The 12,998-nt window shown below is 33.9% G+C and overlaps 1 protein-coding gene across 1 annotated transcript in view; it reads left to right on the forward strand.

Annotated features, from left to right (window-relative positions):
• The window catches only part of LOC145269674 (TPR and ankyrin repeat-containing protein 1-like), a 199,491-nt gene that overhangs the window by 144,292 nt on the left and 42,201 nt on the right, over positions 1–12,998 (forward strand). Inside the window, exons 20-22 of the mRNA XM_080125382.1 lie at positions 3,388–4,070; positions 9,224–9,651; positions 12,093–12,249. Of these exons, the coding sequence (XP_079981508.1) occupies positions 3,388–4,070; positions 9,224–9,651; positions 12,093–12,249 (1,268 nt within the window). The remainder of the gene's footprint in view (positions 1–3,387; positions 4,071–9,223; positions 9,652–12,092; positions 12,250–12,998) is intronic.

The following is a 12,998-nucleotide window of genomic DNA, read 5'->3' on the forward strand; positions in this document are numbered from 1 at the left end:
TATTTTGTCTTTTGATAATTTTCTTAATATGCGTAACCCCTCGCCAAACTTTCACAAGAAACACTCGTCTAGCTGAAAACACTATCAATAACCCCCCCCCCCCCGACTCTTTATCTGTGCCTAAACCTAAACGTAGATTCCATGAACAAAGCTTCTTTATTAGAACTGCATGCCTGTGGAATTGTCTTCCGTTTTCCTGCCTTCCGGCTGACTACAATATGGTTGTGTTCAAGTCTAACGTAAATAAGTTCTTGATGAGCCGTTCCATATAAGTTATCAAATTTACCGAATTTTCATTACTAATGATTACTATATTGCCCAATTTCTACTGTACACTCTTTAACCCTTATCCTTGAGTGGCCTCTTGGCCTTGATAATGTTATGCCTGTGTAAAAAAAAAAAAAAAAAAAAAAAAAAAAAACAACTTTCTACATGTAAGTTGATTATTTATTAAATAATCTTTAATTATTTAATCCCTAAATTATGTATATATTATGTATTTTTTTTTTTTTTTTTTTTTTTGTATGTATTAGAAATTTGAATGTATTGTATATATGCACTTATACATTCATAAATTTTGATAGGTTCTCCCTTTGCTCCGAAAAAAATTTACCTGCTCCTTTTGGCTATTTTTAACTGTTTTCACTTTTGAAAAAAAAAAAAGCCAAATGATTTTTTTTTTTTTTTTTTTTTTTTTTTTTTTTTTTTTTTTTTTGGACATTGTTGGATTTTTAATCTTGTTTCTATTTGTGTAAAAACATATATTTATATTTCATTAAATAAAATACACATGTTTATGTCTATTAATTCTATTTTCGATCCTTTCCAACTTCGAATAAGTCTTCATTTCTGGCAGGAATTGGCTGATGTAATAACCATATTTATAAGTTCAAGTACTTCCCGATCCTTCAGGATTCACTGTCGGGGATAAATTAATCTAACTGGTTTTTAATAATTTATAAAGTGTGTATGTATATATGTATATATGTATATATGTATATATATATATAATAGAAAAATCAGGAAATTTTTTTTTTTTTTTTTTTTTTTTTTTTTTTTAGTAAAAAAGAAGTTTTTTAAAAACGGTAAACCCTGGGATATGTTTTTTTTTTTTTTTTTCCAGGTTATGATGTGGAATACAATGTTTTTCTGGCCACTGGTTATGGTATTTGCCCTGCATTAGTGTTATTATATACAGTATTTTGTTACTAATTTTTAATGCTATGTCCCAGAGTTCTACTGTATTAAGATATTACAATTTCTTATATAAAAAAAAAAAAAACTAAAAATATTAAAATTAGAATATAAAAATGCTCTTAAGAGTTTTAGTTCTAAGTATACTGACAAGGAGGCCCGGGATTGAATGATCAACGAATATTTCCCACTCCTATATTTTTGTCATCAAAATCTGTGAAATTGCTCGGTAGGAAGCTTCACATGCCTCCATGCAGTAACTTAGTCCAAAATGTTATTCTGCATTGCACTCTAGAGAACTCTTTATACAACGGTCCTGGATATGACCTAAAACTATATCCGATGGTGAGGCCCACCTTGCGGGCCTTGGGGAATGTGGAGCCACCCTTTAATTTCCATTGCTCCCAGGTCCACTCTGACCCGGAGTGATAGTACCTGTTTAAGTCCCAACTATGAGTTAAATAGAATCCGACTTAAAAAAACAAATATACCCCCATTAAAAATTGTTCCTCAAAATAACTAGATTCGGCGTTAAATAACCTGAAAAAGGATATGCCGTAAAACAAAAACAACCAAACCTAGAGAACCTACTGTTTTTGGTAATCTCCAAAAATACCGTTAGGGCTTACAACATGGCCGCCAGAAGAGTCACGTGATCCGGTTGATCCAAAACATGAATCGTGCAAATGGAAGACGCAGCCTTGAAGGCAAACTTTGACAAACAATCACAATTTGTTTGTATTTAATTTTTTGTTGATATAATGTTGTTATAAAAATAGATCTTAGGTTGTTTTTAGTTAAAACAGTGTTTATAAAAAGTATTTTATTCAGAACAAACAAGTGGTCGACTAGGTGTATCAGAATTTTAGGCGGAATTTTTGACACCCCCAACAAAAAACTGCGAATAAAATATATAAAACTCGTAATTTCTGTTTTTAAAGTGGGTTGTCAATTTTCTTTATGAAATATACTTCCAAAATAAACTATTACAGTCGTTTAAAACATAATAGAAGTATTATTTTTTATTTTTTAAAAACAATGTTTACAAAATGTCTACGAACGTGCGTAGACATTTTCCATTTGCACGATTCATGTTTTGGATCAACCGGATCACGTGACTCTTCTGGCGGCCATGTTGTAAGCCCTAACGGTATTTTTGGAGATTACCCTGTTTTTTATAAAATTATTTTGTATGAACTTCTTTCCAGTTAACGAATAAAAACATAAAAAATTTATGTGCAGGGTTTGAACCTATAGACCACGTCATGCAAAAAAAAAAATCATGCTATCAACTTATCCATGGTAGAATTTTCACGGCCCGTTGTTCTATCATTGCAAAGCGATGACATGGAAAAAATGGCTTTACTGATAAATCAAAATTATGGGTTTGATTATCGGGAGGCAGGGAGGGCGGGGTATTCTGAGGCAAAATTTAACTAAGATCACTCCCAGACTTATGGTCCTGGATATGACCTTAAACTATATCCAGTGGTGAGGCCCCAGCTTTTGGGCTTTGGGGAGTGTGGAGCCACCCTTTAATTACCATTACTCCCAGGTCCACTCTGACCCGGAGTGGTAGTACCTGTTAGGGTTCCAACTATGGGTTAAATAGGAAGCGACTTGAAAACAACAAATATATTCTATTAAAAATTTTTCTTCAAAATCTTTGGATTCGGCATTAAATAACCAGAAAAGGGTTGATATGTCGTAAAACAACCAACCAACCCAGACTTATACACTAAGGTTCTGCAAATTTAAAAGGAAAATCTGTTTGGTTGTTTTGGAGTTTATAAGGAATAAACTCGTAAACACAAAGTTGCACTTATATAACTAATGTTTTGTTTTTTGTTTTTTTTTGTAAGAGTTTCTAGAGTTCCTCATAAGATATTAAAAATGTATAATTATTCCTAATAAAAAAAAAAATTGCATTAAAATTAGAATACAAAAATGTCCTTTTTTAAAGAATTTCTGGAATGTTCTAAATGTGTTGTTCATGGTATTTGATTATACATGTTTTATATACTGTACGTTGTTACTAATTTTTTAATGCCGTATCCCGGTGTTCTTCTACTATACTTAAATACTGTTTTAATACTTAATATTATTTTTTGAATTGAAAATTTGTTTAATGTTTTCTGACAAAAACATTTAAAATTTTTATATTTTTAATTTTTAATGTTTTCTTTATTTCAGACGACAGTGATGTTTGTGCAGATGACACTTCTACAAATTCTTCCGAAAGCCCTGAATGCATTCACTTGCATCAGTTGTTTATCACGAAAAATGGCGTTTTGTGCAATGAAGTCCGCAAGAATTTTCATGAGCTAAGACATGGTAATGAAATAACTGGCAAATACCCCCTGCAGGAAAACTTTGATCTCCCACCGACCTTCCAAGACGTCAGCGATAATCATTTTCCACTCTTCCTGACTTCAAAGAAACTGTGGGCCATTTTGGATGCATCTCTACAGCCGCCTTATTTCTTTCCCCGTCAGGGAGATCTCAGTCTGAAGCATGATATCATCGGATGGTCAAACGAAGACGATCATCTTGTTTTCCTACCAAACATTGACGATGACGACGACGACGACGATGATGAAGAGGAAAGGTTTACTCTGCCGTACGAGTCATTTGGTTCACAAATGAAAGTCAAAAACAAAAAACAGGAAGTGACCTACGAGAAATTTCTTCAACTGTGGCCGGAGGTTAACAAACCCGCATCTGGTTATCACCCGAGTTTGGTGTGGACGGAGATTATTTCTTTTATAAAAGGATCTTTTGAAGCCCTCAACACGGAGAAGGGTTATTTGAGCGAAGACGAATACATCAGCATCGGGAAAAAACGAGCACCTAATTTCAACGGAGAACGAAAAAAGGTAAAAATAAACTTTCTTTGCAATTTACATTTGTTTTGATTCCCACTCCCCTAAAGACGTATTGTGACTTGAACGTTAGAGGCTACTATTTGGAACCATGTCTACAGGGACACTATGTAGGGAGTTGAGCAGTGAGATGCTTGTTCAGATAACATTAAAATTTCCGCATGTTAGTACAGTCAAGGGAAGCAGGAGACAGGAAGGGAATTCCAAAGTCTAGCAGTCCATAAGAAGAAACTATTGGCTTTCCAGAATCTAGGGATCTCAGTAGTGGACAAGGTGAGATTTTGCTGCTTGTTGGGTTAGTCCGGGGTATTTATGTTGAGGCGACACAAGGGCATTCAGTTTCAGATCATTCTTTGTCTTTATAAGACACGGAGATGCAACATTTGTGATGATGGGACAGATTGAAGCTTGGTTGACATTGAGACATTAGATATGAGAATTTAAAAAATTTTTTTTTTCTTGTCTTAGTTGTGGCGACAAACGGTCAATGCATGGACGAATAGTGACTTTGTAGAGATATTGGATACTCTCGGATGTGACTGGAGGTGAACCAACCTACACTAGCTATCACAAAAGCTTCATTCAGAGCCTTCCACATGAGATCTCAATGAAGGGGTGGGATTTTGCTGCGTGTCGGGTTAGTCCGGAGTATTTGTCAAAGGGACACAAGTGCCTTGAGTTTATCAGAGCACGCTTCATTAAAGTACTTGTAAAACCGGCACAGAGATGCAATATTGCAGTGATGGGACAGAGGTAGGTTGGAGCTTGGTTGATAGTGTGAGACCTATTAGATTTGAGACTTTTGACCTTTTCTTAGAGTGAGAGACTAATGATTGATGCTGCAGACCAGATGTGGCACGAGTACTTTCGTGCATGGGTAACAGTGTAGACATAGAATACTCTCGGATGTGACTGGAGGTTAACAAACCCGCATCTCAATATCACGTTTTATTGATCTTTTACTTTTACAATCTTGTAACTTATTTTGTCATTTAGTCTTTACATTCCATGATTGTTTCTGACAAAGGTGGAAAAATTGCTGGTTTTTGAGGAAGGGGGGTTCCGGCTCAGAATCTAACACTTATCGTTGATTTTTTTTTTTTTTTTTTTTTTTTTTTTTATATACCTTGAAGTATATTTTATTTTTTTCTTTACTTCACTTCACTGGCTTCATGTCTTGTCTGGAGCGAAAATGAGATTTTATTTCCGTGTTAAGGCTGAGAAGCAACCCAACCCAACCCAACCGAGCCTTTTGACTCGGGTCGACTAAGACGGAGAAAAAAATGAATCCAACAAAGTAAAAAAACAAACAAAAAATAAAAAAACTTTGTTTTAATTAATTTTATAAAACTAAATGACACATAATTAAGAATTATTGAAGATTTCTACTTGGTCATGGCTAACAGAACAAGGATCAAGTAAAGAGTTTGTTTCAGGTGAGTTTTAGCAAAGAAAAAAAAAGTGGATTTTAACATGTTTTATTGATCTTTCCATTTCACAAAATCTTGTAACTTATTTTGTCCTTTAGTCCTCACATTCCATGACTTATTTCTGACAAAGGTGGAAAAAATTGCTGTTTTATTTTGCTCTAAACACTTATCATATTAACACTTATCATTGGCCGTTTTTTGACGTTAAAGTAGTATTTTTTTTTTTTTACCTAACAATGCTAGAATGACCTATATTAGGAAATTATTTTACATTCAATTCTAAAATAATTTGTTTATCTTTCATTAAAGTTTTTCATGGCATTTTATACATAATTTCCTAAAAAGGTAGAATCACATTTTGGAGGGGTGGTCAGAAGGAGTTGAGTGGGGTTAAACAGAAGGTGTTAATCTACAATAATACCAAAGAAATATTGTAATATATTCATTTTTAAATGGTCTTATGTTTAGATTTAAGTTTTTTGTACATAAAGCACATTACAATTCAACTTTGAGTTCTCCAACTTCTTTTCTGTTTATGGATACATGGCATTTTTAAGGAATTGCTGCATATTTATGCACATTTACTGCAGATTATTTGGAAACCATAAACTTTGGGAGATTTTCAGTTGCATATTCTGATTCCTTGTACAAAAATACACTTATATGGTAAATTTCATTTCTTAATCTTGTGTTTTAACAAACGTGTGAGGCACAAAAATAGCCATAACTTCCTTAATTTTAATCAGATTTAAAAAATTTAAAAAGATTCTTTCTTAGCTCATCAAGCTCTTTCTATGCATACCAATATTGAAATATTTCAAACTATTTCAATTTTTTCATGTGTATTGCTACATAAAGTGGCTTTTCTTTTTTTTGTTTTGTCTGGAGCGAAAATAAGGTCTTATTTCCGTGTCGTTCTCTAAATATAAATTCTATCCACGTCTTATTTTTCTTATATAAAACCAAACGAATTAAGAATTACTGAAGATTTCGAGAGACTAATGATGGATGCAACAGCTGTTCCATGTTGGACGTTAATATTCACATTTCGGCCGATGTAACCTCCAACCTTTTTCAGATGCATCTTGTTGAACCTGGTAATCTAAAGAATTTTGAATGGAAACTTTTAGTTTATACACGGAGGTAAATTACTCTTATTTCCTCAACCAAGATTGGGAAGTGGAAATTTTGAATTCATAATTCTAGTCTTATTGTCCGTACTGAGGATATAGTCTTTAATCTACAAAACTGAAATCTTTGACAGACTCTAAAATGTGAACCCATGGTTCAACAGATAAATTGTCCAGTTATAATTGGTCCTGAGTGACCATCTTCTGGGGGTTGAACGTTCAATCCTCACTACAGAGACGACTTGTATATACAGGGTGGTCGCTAGAAAAGCAGGAAATTTGAAGGTCTGCTTAGATCATGAATAAAATGCATGATTGCTATTTTTTTGATTGGTTCTTTTGTTGGTTTTCTAGGTTAAAATGCTGCAGTGAAGTGCACGGACGGCATTTTGAGTATATGAGTATAATATAACATTTGTCTTTGAAAAACTTCAAAAAATTTTTTTTTAATTTTTTTTTTTTTTTTTTTTTTTTTTTTTTTTTTTTTTTTTTTTTTTTTTTTAGATCGTTGTTTGACAAATTTACCGCTTTTCTAGCGACCACCCTGTATGTTGAGTGTCATAGCAGAGGGAGCCCACCTTCTTTGCAGCAACTTTGGCAATGTCCTCAGTATTTGTTTTAGTCATAAGATCAGTGGTTGAGAAGGTTTTGGAATATAAGTAAAAAAAACGCCTAGTTTTAAGATTCTTTACATCTTCAAGAAAAAAAATAGCAATTTTACCTTGGTTTTATTTTTGTATTTCTTGCTTCCTTTTGTCCTTTAGTCCTCTGGTTCCATGAGTGATGTTTCTGACAAAGGGGGAATAATTGCTGTTTTCTTGGTCAGAATCTATTTAACACTTAGTTTTTTCCTAAGTGACTGTCTTCTAGAGGTTGATGGTTCAATCCTTATTACAAAGAGTACTTGTATATGTCGAGTGCTAGGAGTTTTTCAAAGCACATTCCATTAAAATACTTATAAAACAAGCACAAAGATGCAACATTGTGGTGATGGAACAGGGGTTGGAGTTTGATAGTGCGGGACCTAATTGAAGACTCATTTTGGACCTTTTCTAAGCGTGAGACTAGTGGTAGATGCAGCAGCCCACATGTGCCAACAATACTCCATGCATGGGCGAATTGTGGTTTTCTAGAGATACACGATACTGTCATCTGCGAGTAGTTTGCTAACATGGTAGATGGAGACCACCTTATTTGCAGCAGCTTTGGCAATGTCCTCAATGTATTTGTTTTAGTCATGAGATCAGTGGTTGAGAAGGTTTCGGAATATAAAGAAAAAATGTCTGGATTTAAAGTTTTAATTTCTTCAGAAAATCTTTAAGAAAAGTAAAAATTTGACCATGACTTCATTTTTTTGGCTTCGACTTGCAATTCTTGCTTCTCTTATCTTTTCCTTTTGGTCTTTAGTTCCATGAGCGATGTTTCTGACAAAGGGGGAAGAATTGCTGGGTTTTTTCTTGTTGGCTAGTTTTGACCTTGAAATTTTTTTTAACTCCTTATATCAAGTGGCTTCATGCCTTGTCTGGAACAATTTCCATAAAAAGTGAAAGCGTTGTTTGGATTTTTTTTTTTTTTTGCTCCTGGTTCCAACTTGCAAAAACTTAAATGTGAATGTTAAGCCAAGGAGTTCGAAGGAAGACCTATCAGGTAGTCTATTATTAGTGAAGCTATGACAAATTAGTAAAGCTATGTTTTGACGTTCGTTTGAATGTCAAAAACATTACGACATTTTTGCATTAACCTAATAGAAAAACAAATGAAAAAAAAAAGTTTAAATTCATTGCAGACATTTGAAATATAATATATATTTTAAACAAGTCTTTTTCGTTTTTCCTTTCAAATTAAGCCTAAAAATCATAATGTTTTCAAATTAAATAATAACCAAACGTTAATTTTCAATAGCAACGAGCGTGTTTACAACAGTGAAATCTAAAATGTTTCCACCCCCCAAAAAATTCCTGAAATAAAAAAATAAAAAACTAACTTTGGTCGTTAGTATTTAAAAAAACATAATTTTGCCTTTCAAGTTAATATTTATTTTATTAATTCATTATCCTCACTCGTTTTATTTAAAAATGTAGTCTAAAACATATTCTTAAATAACGATTCCATTTTCTTAACAGAACGGATTGTTTTGACGATGGGATGTTCTTGATAATTCACCGAAAAATCTTTAATAGCTGCAATTTTTCGACTTTAAGTCATTTCCTCAAACAAATATAACGATTTTGAAAAAAAATATTTCGTGTGGGTCTTTTCTATGTAAAACCCCAATTATCATCACCATTGCATCACCGGGGTTCAAAAATCGACCTGCCTTATTCCACAGGCGTGCAGTTCTAAGAAATCTTAGTTCATAGAATCTCTTTAGGTTTAGGCACAGATAGTGGTGGAAATTGATAGTGGTTTCAGTAAGACGAGTGGGTTTGGATCTGAATCTATTTAACATTTATCATTGGCTATTTTTTTTATCTTGTAGTTTTTTTATAAAGTGGCTTCATGTTTTGCCCGGAGCAAAAATGAAATTTTATTTCCATGTTTTCGGAATATAATCACAAAATTCTCTCCACGTCTTATTTTTCCATAGGTCTACCAGCTATTCTTGCGGTACCTTACAAGAAAGAAAGAAAAGCAGATGTTTGATGAGAGTGATATTGTGTTCAACTTGTACAAGCGGCTGCAGAAAGAGGACCATCCACCTTGTCCACTTCACGAGATTTATGTGGATGAAACCCAGGATTTTACCCAAGCGGAACTCTGTCTTCTAATCCAGTTGTCTGAGGATCCGAACCGCATGTTTCTCACTGGAGACACGGCCCAGAGCATCATGCGCGGAGTATCGTTCCGGTTCAGCGACTTGCAAAGTCTTTTCTATTATGCAAAAAACCACGCGGTCAACACTAAGGAAGCCCAAGCTATTAATCGTCCAAAGTCTATATATAAGTTGCTTCATAACTATCGATCACACCAAGGCATCTTGAAGATGGCATCGAGTATTATCGATATTCTTCTTCGGTACGTTCTACAAGTTATACATGTTTCTTTTGCAATGGTTTCAGGTATAATGTTCACGGATTTGTTACGAATATTGAATTTGGCTGTTAGTGTAGTATCTGTTCTGGTGTTACATGTCACCTTTTGTCCTCAGTCAGTGTAGGAGAAAGCCTTCATGACTGAGGCATTTTTAAAAATTTTTGTTCTTATCCAGATTGCCCCTTTTTGGGAGCTGGATTTTCCTTGCATTAAAAACCGACCTTGTGTCTAACTCTGCCCTCATGGGGAGGCAAGTAAATAGGAACAAATAATGAATAAATTTGGTATTGTAGATTAACGCCCTTCAGTAAATCATCTAAAAAAGAAAAAAAAAAAAAAAAATACTTGGTCCTGAGTATGATCTTAAGACACCTAGTAATGAAGCCCATTTAAAGGCTGTTGGGAATGTGGAATTGACCCTCACTTGAAGATGGCATCAAGCATTGACATTCCTATTTGGCATGTTGTACGCTTTGTGTTTCTTTCTTCCTCTTTGCCCGCTTTCCAGCTGACTACAATATGGTCGTCTTCAAGTCCAATGTAAACAAATTCTTAATGAGCCGTTCCCCTCAAATAATCAAATTTACCAAATTTCCACAACTAATTATTACGATATTGTCCCATTGACTAATGTACACTCTTTAGTCCTTATCCTTGAGTGGCCTCTGGGCCTTGATAAATGACTTATGTAATAATAAAAAAAAAAAAAAAAACAGTTGTGTGTATATGTTCAGAATCTGTTACAAACACTGATCAGTTATTTTAACTAATAACGAATAAATTTTGGTATATTAACACCCTCTAGTAAATCCTCCCCCCCTCCCCCACCAAATATTTGGTCCAGAGTATATGACCTAAATAGACACCTAGTAGTGAAGCCCATTTGGAGGCTGTTAGGAATTTAAAGTTGTTCCTTGGTTGCCATTGCTCCCGAATCCACTTTTCTGAAGTAATGATGCATGTCTGGTGCTAGCAGATCAGGCGGTCTGAAGATGCTGGCGTGCTGACCAAAACATTGTAACAAACATTGACGGTATTTTTTTTTTTTTTTTTTTTTTTTTTTTTTTTTTTCTTCAGTCTTTGCAAAACTCAATCATGTTCAGCCAAGTGAAAAAAGAAAAATTTCTTTAATGAAAGTCTAACTAAACCCCCACGAATTATTTGATATACTTGAAACATAAGAATATTCTCTTGTTTTTTCTTTGTCCTATACTAATTGGATGCATGTATAAACACAAGAATTGCAGCCCTCATGTGTACAGGGTGAAATGATAAGTGTCGTGCTAGAAAAGATGACCTGATTCTATTTCTGTTTGATGAAAAACTATTTTTTTTTTTTTTTTTTTTTTAGACCATTTATTAATTGGTCAGTCGTGTACAAATCCCAAGAGCGATAAGAGCCTTCTATTATGTCTGAAAGTAAAAGTTTGAGTGAGATCGGAGATGCGCCGCTGTACAACTCATGCTCTTTACCAATACAAGTTATGACAACAGGACCATTACCAACACCCTCAAAATGCAAATCCAGATGGTTCAATGCTTGAGGACATGCTCATTATGATAAGTTTCTGGCTACGGTTATCTTTTTTGATATGGTTCCAAGTGAAGGCCACATCATGCCATCTCACATCTTTGCAGTCGGCTTGAAACGCCAAAATGTATCTGGATGGATATGCTGAAGATTGTGGTGATCCTTTGGTGCAATCAAGTGGCTGCTGGCAGACCTTGGATATAGCAGCAGGACTCTGCTGACCCACAAGTCCAAAGAGACCCAGGCTTGTATTCGGGAGTATTACAACTGTGTACTCTCGTCTTACTAGCCCTTTCCTTCCATCTCAGACCTGAACCCGCTGGACTACTTGGTTTAGTCATACGTCGAGAACATCACCAACATGACCTCCCACAACATCAAAACCAGCCTAATCGCCACCATTTGCCAAGCTGCTGGCGGCACTAGTGGAAGAGGCATGCTTGTAGTTCTGGACCCGTATTGATTGAGGCTGAAGGTGGCTACATGGAATAGATGTCAGCTCTACTACACAATAAAGTTACTTGAATTGATTTTTTTTTTTTTATATATAAAAGATTTAAAAAAAAGCTTGTACTGTTTTCTTTAGAGCGACAAATTTATCGTTCCACTCTGTAAATGGTCAGCGTTGAATGCTACAGTTTTCGTTTTGATTCTAGCTGATGGTAGCCGAGTACTTTACTTTTAAAATCACAACTCCTATAATATATATGAAATCTGAACAAATTAAAATATATTTAAACATATTTAACGCCTGGGCAAAGCTGCCAACCCAAAAGTGGTTGAAATGCCGTAAAATAGAACAAATCCAAATTGCATAAAACTGTATTTTCACATTTGTTACAATATTTTTTAAATTCGTTCATTTTAAATATTCATTTTTGTTGCTCATCAGTTATTTCCAAGATTCGTTTGATCCAATGGAGAAAGACCAAGGTTTGTTTGACGGACCAAAGCCCAAACTACTGGAATCCTGCAGCTTGACGGATTTATCGATGATGTTGCGAAGAGATAAACGAGAAATGTCTCACATTGAATTCGGAGCTCATCAGGTAATTTATAATTTTGACGTGAACGTTTAAATTTATAATTTTGACGTGAACGTTTAAATTTATAATTTTGCCGTGAACGTTTAAATTTATAATTTTGCCGTGAACGTTTAAATTTATAATTTTGACGTGAACGTTTAAATTTATAATTTTGCCGTGAACGTTTAAATTTATAATTTTGCCGTGAACGTTTAAATTTATAATTTTGCCGTGAACGTTTAAATTTATAATTTTGCCGTGAACGTTTAAATTTATAATTTTGCCGTGAACGTTTAAATTTATAATTTTGCCGTGAACGTTTAAATTTATAATTTTGCCGTGAACGTTTAAATTTATAATTTTGCCGTGAACGTTTAAATTTATAATTTTGCCGTGAACGTTTAAATTTATAATTTTGCCGTGAACGTTTAAATTTATAATTTTGCCGTGAACGTTTAAATTTATAATTTTGCCGTGAACGTTTAAATTTATAATTTTGCCGTGAACGTTTAAATTTATAATTTTGCCGTGAACGTTTAAATTTATAATTTTGCCGTGAACGTTTAAATTTATAATTTTGCCGTGAACGTTTAAATTTATAATTTTGCCGTGAACGTTTAAATTTATAATTTTGCCGTGAACGTTTAAATTTATAATTTTGCCGTGAACGTTTAAATTTATAATTTTGACGTGAACGTTTAAATTTATAATTTTGACGTGAACGTTTAAATTTATAACTTTGTATCTTATATATTTCCGACGTTCTTCATGTG

Source organism: Euprymna scolopes, chromosome 45, assembly GCF_053919585.1.
Source record: "Euprymna scolopes isolate OS-2025 chromosome 45, ASM5391958v1, whole genome shotgun sequence".
Lineage (NCBI taxonomy): Eukaryota > Metazoa > Mollusca > Cephalopoda > Sepiida > Sepiolidae > Euprymna > Euprymna scolopes.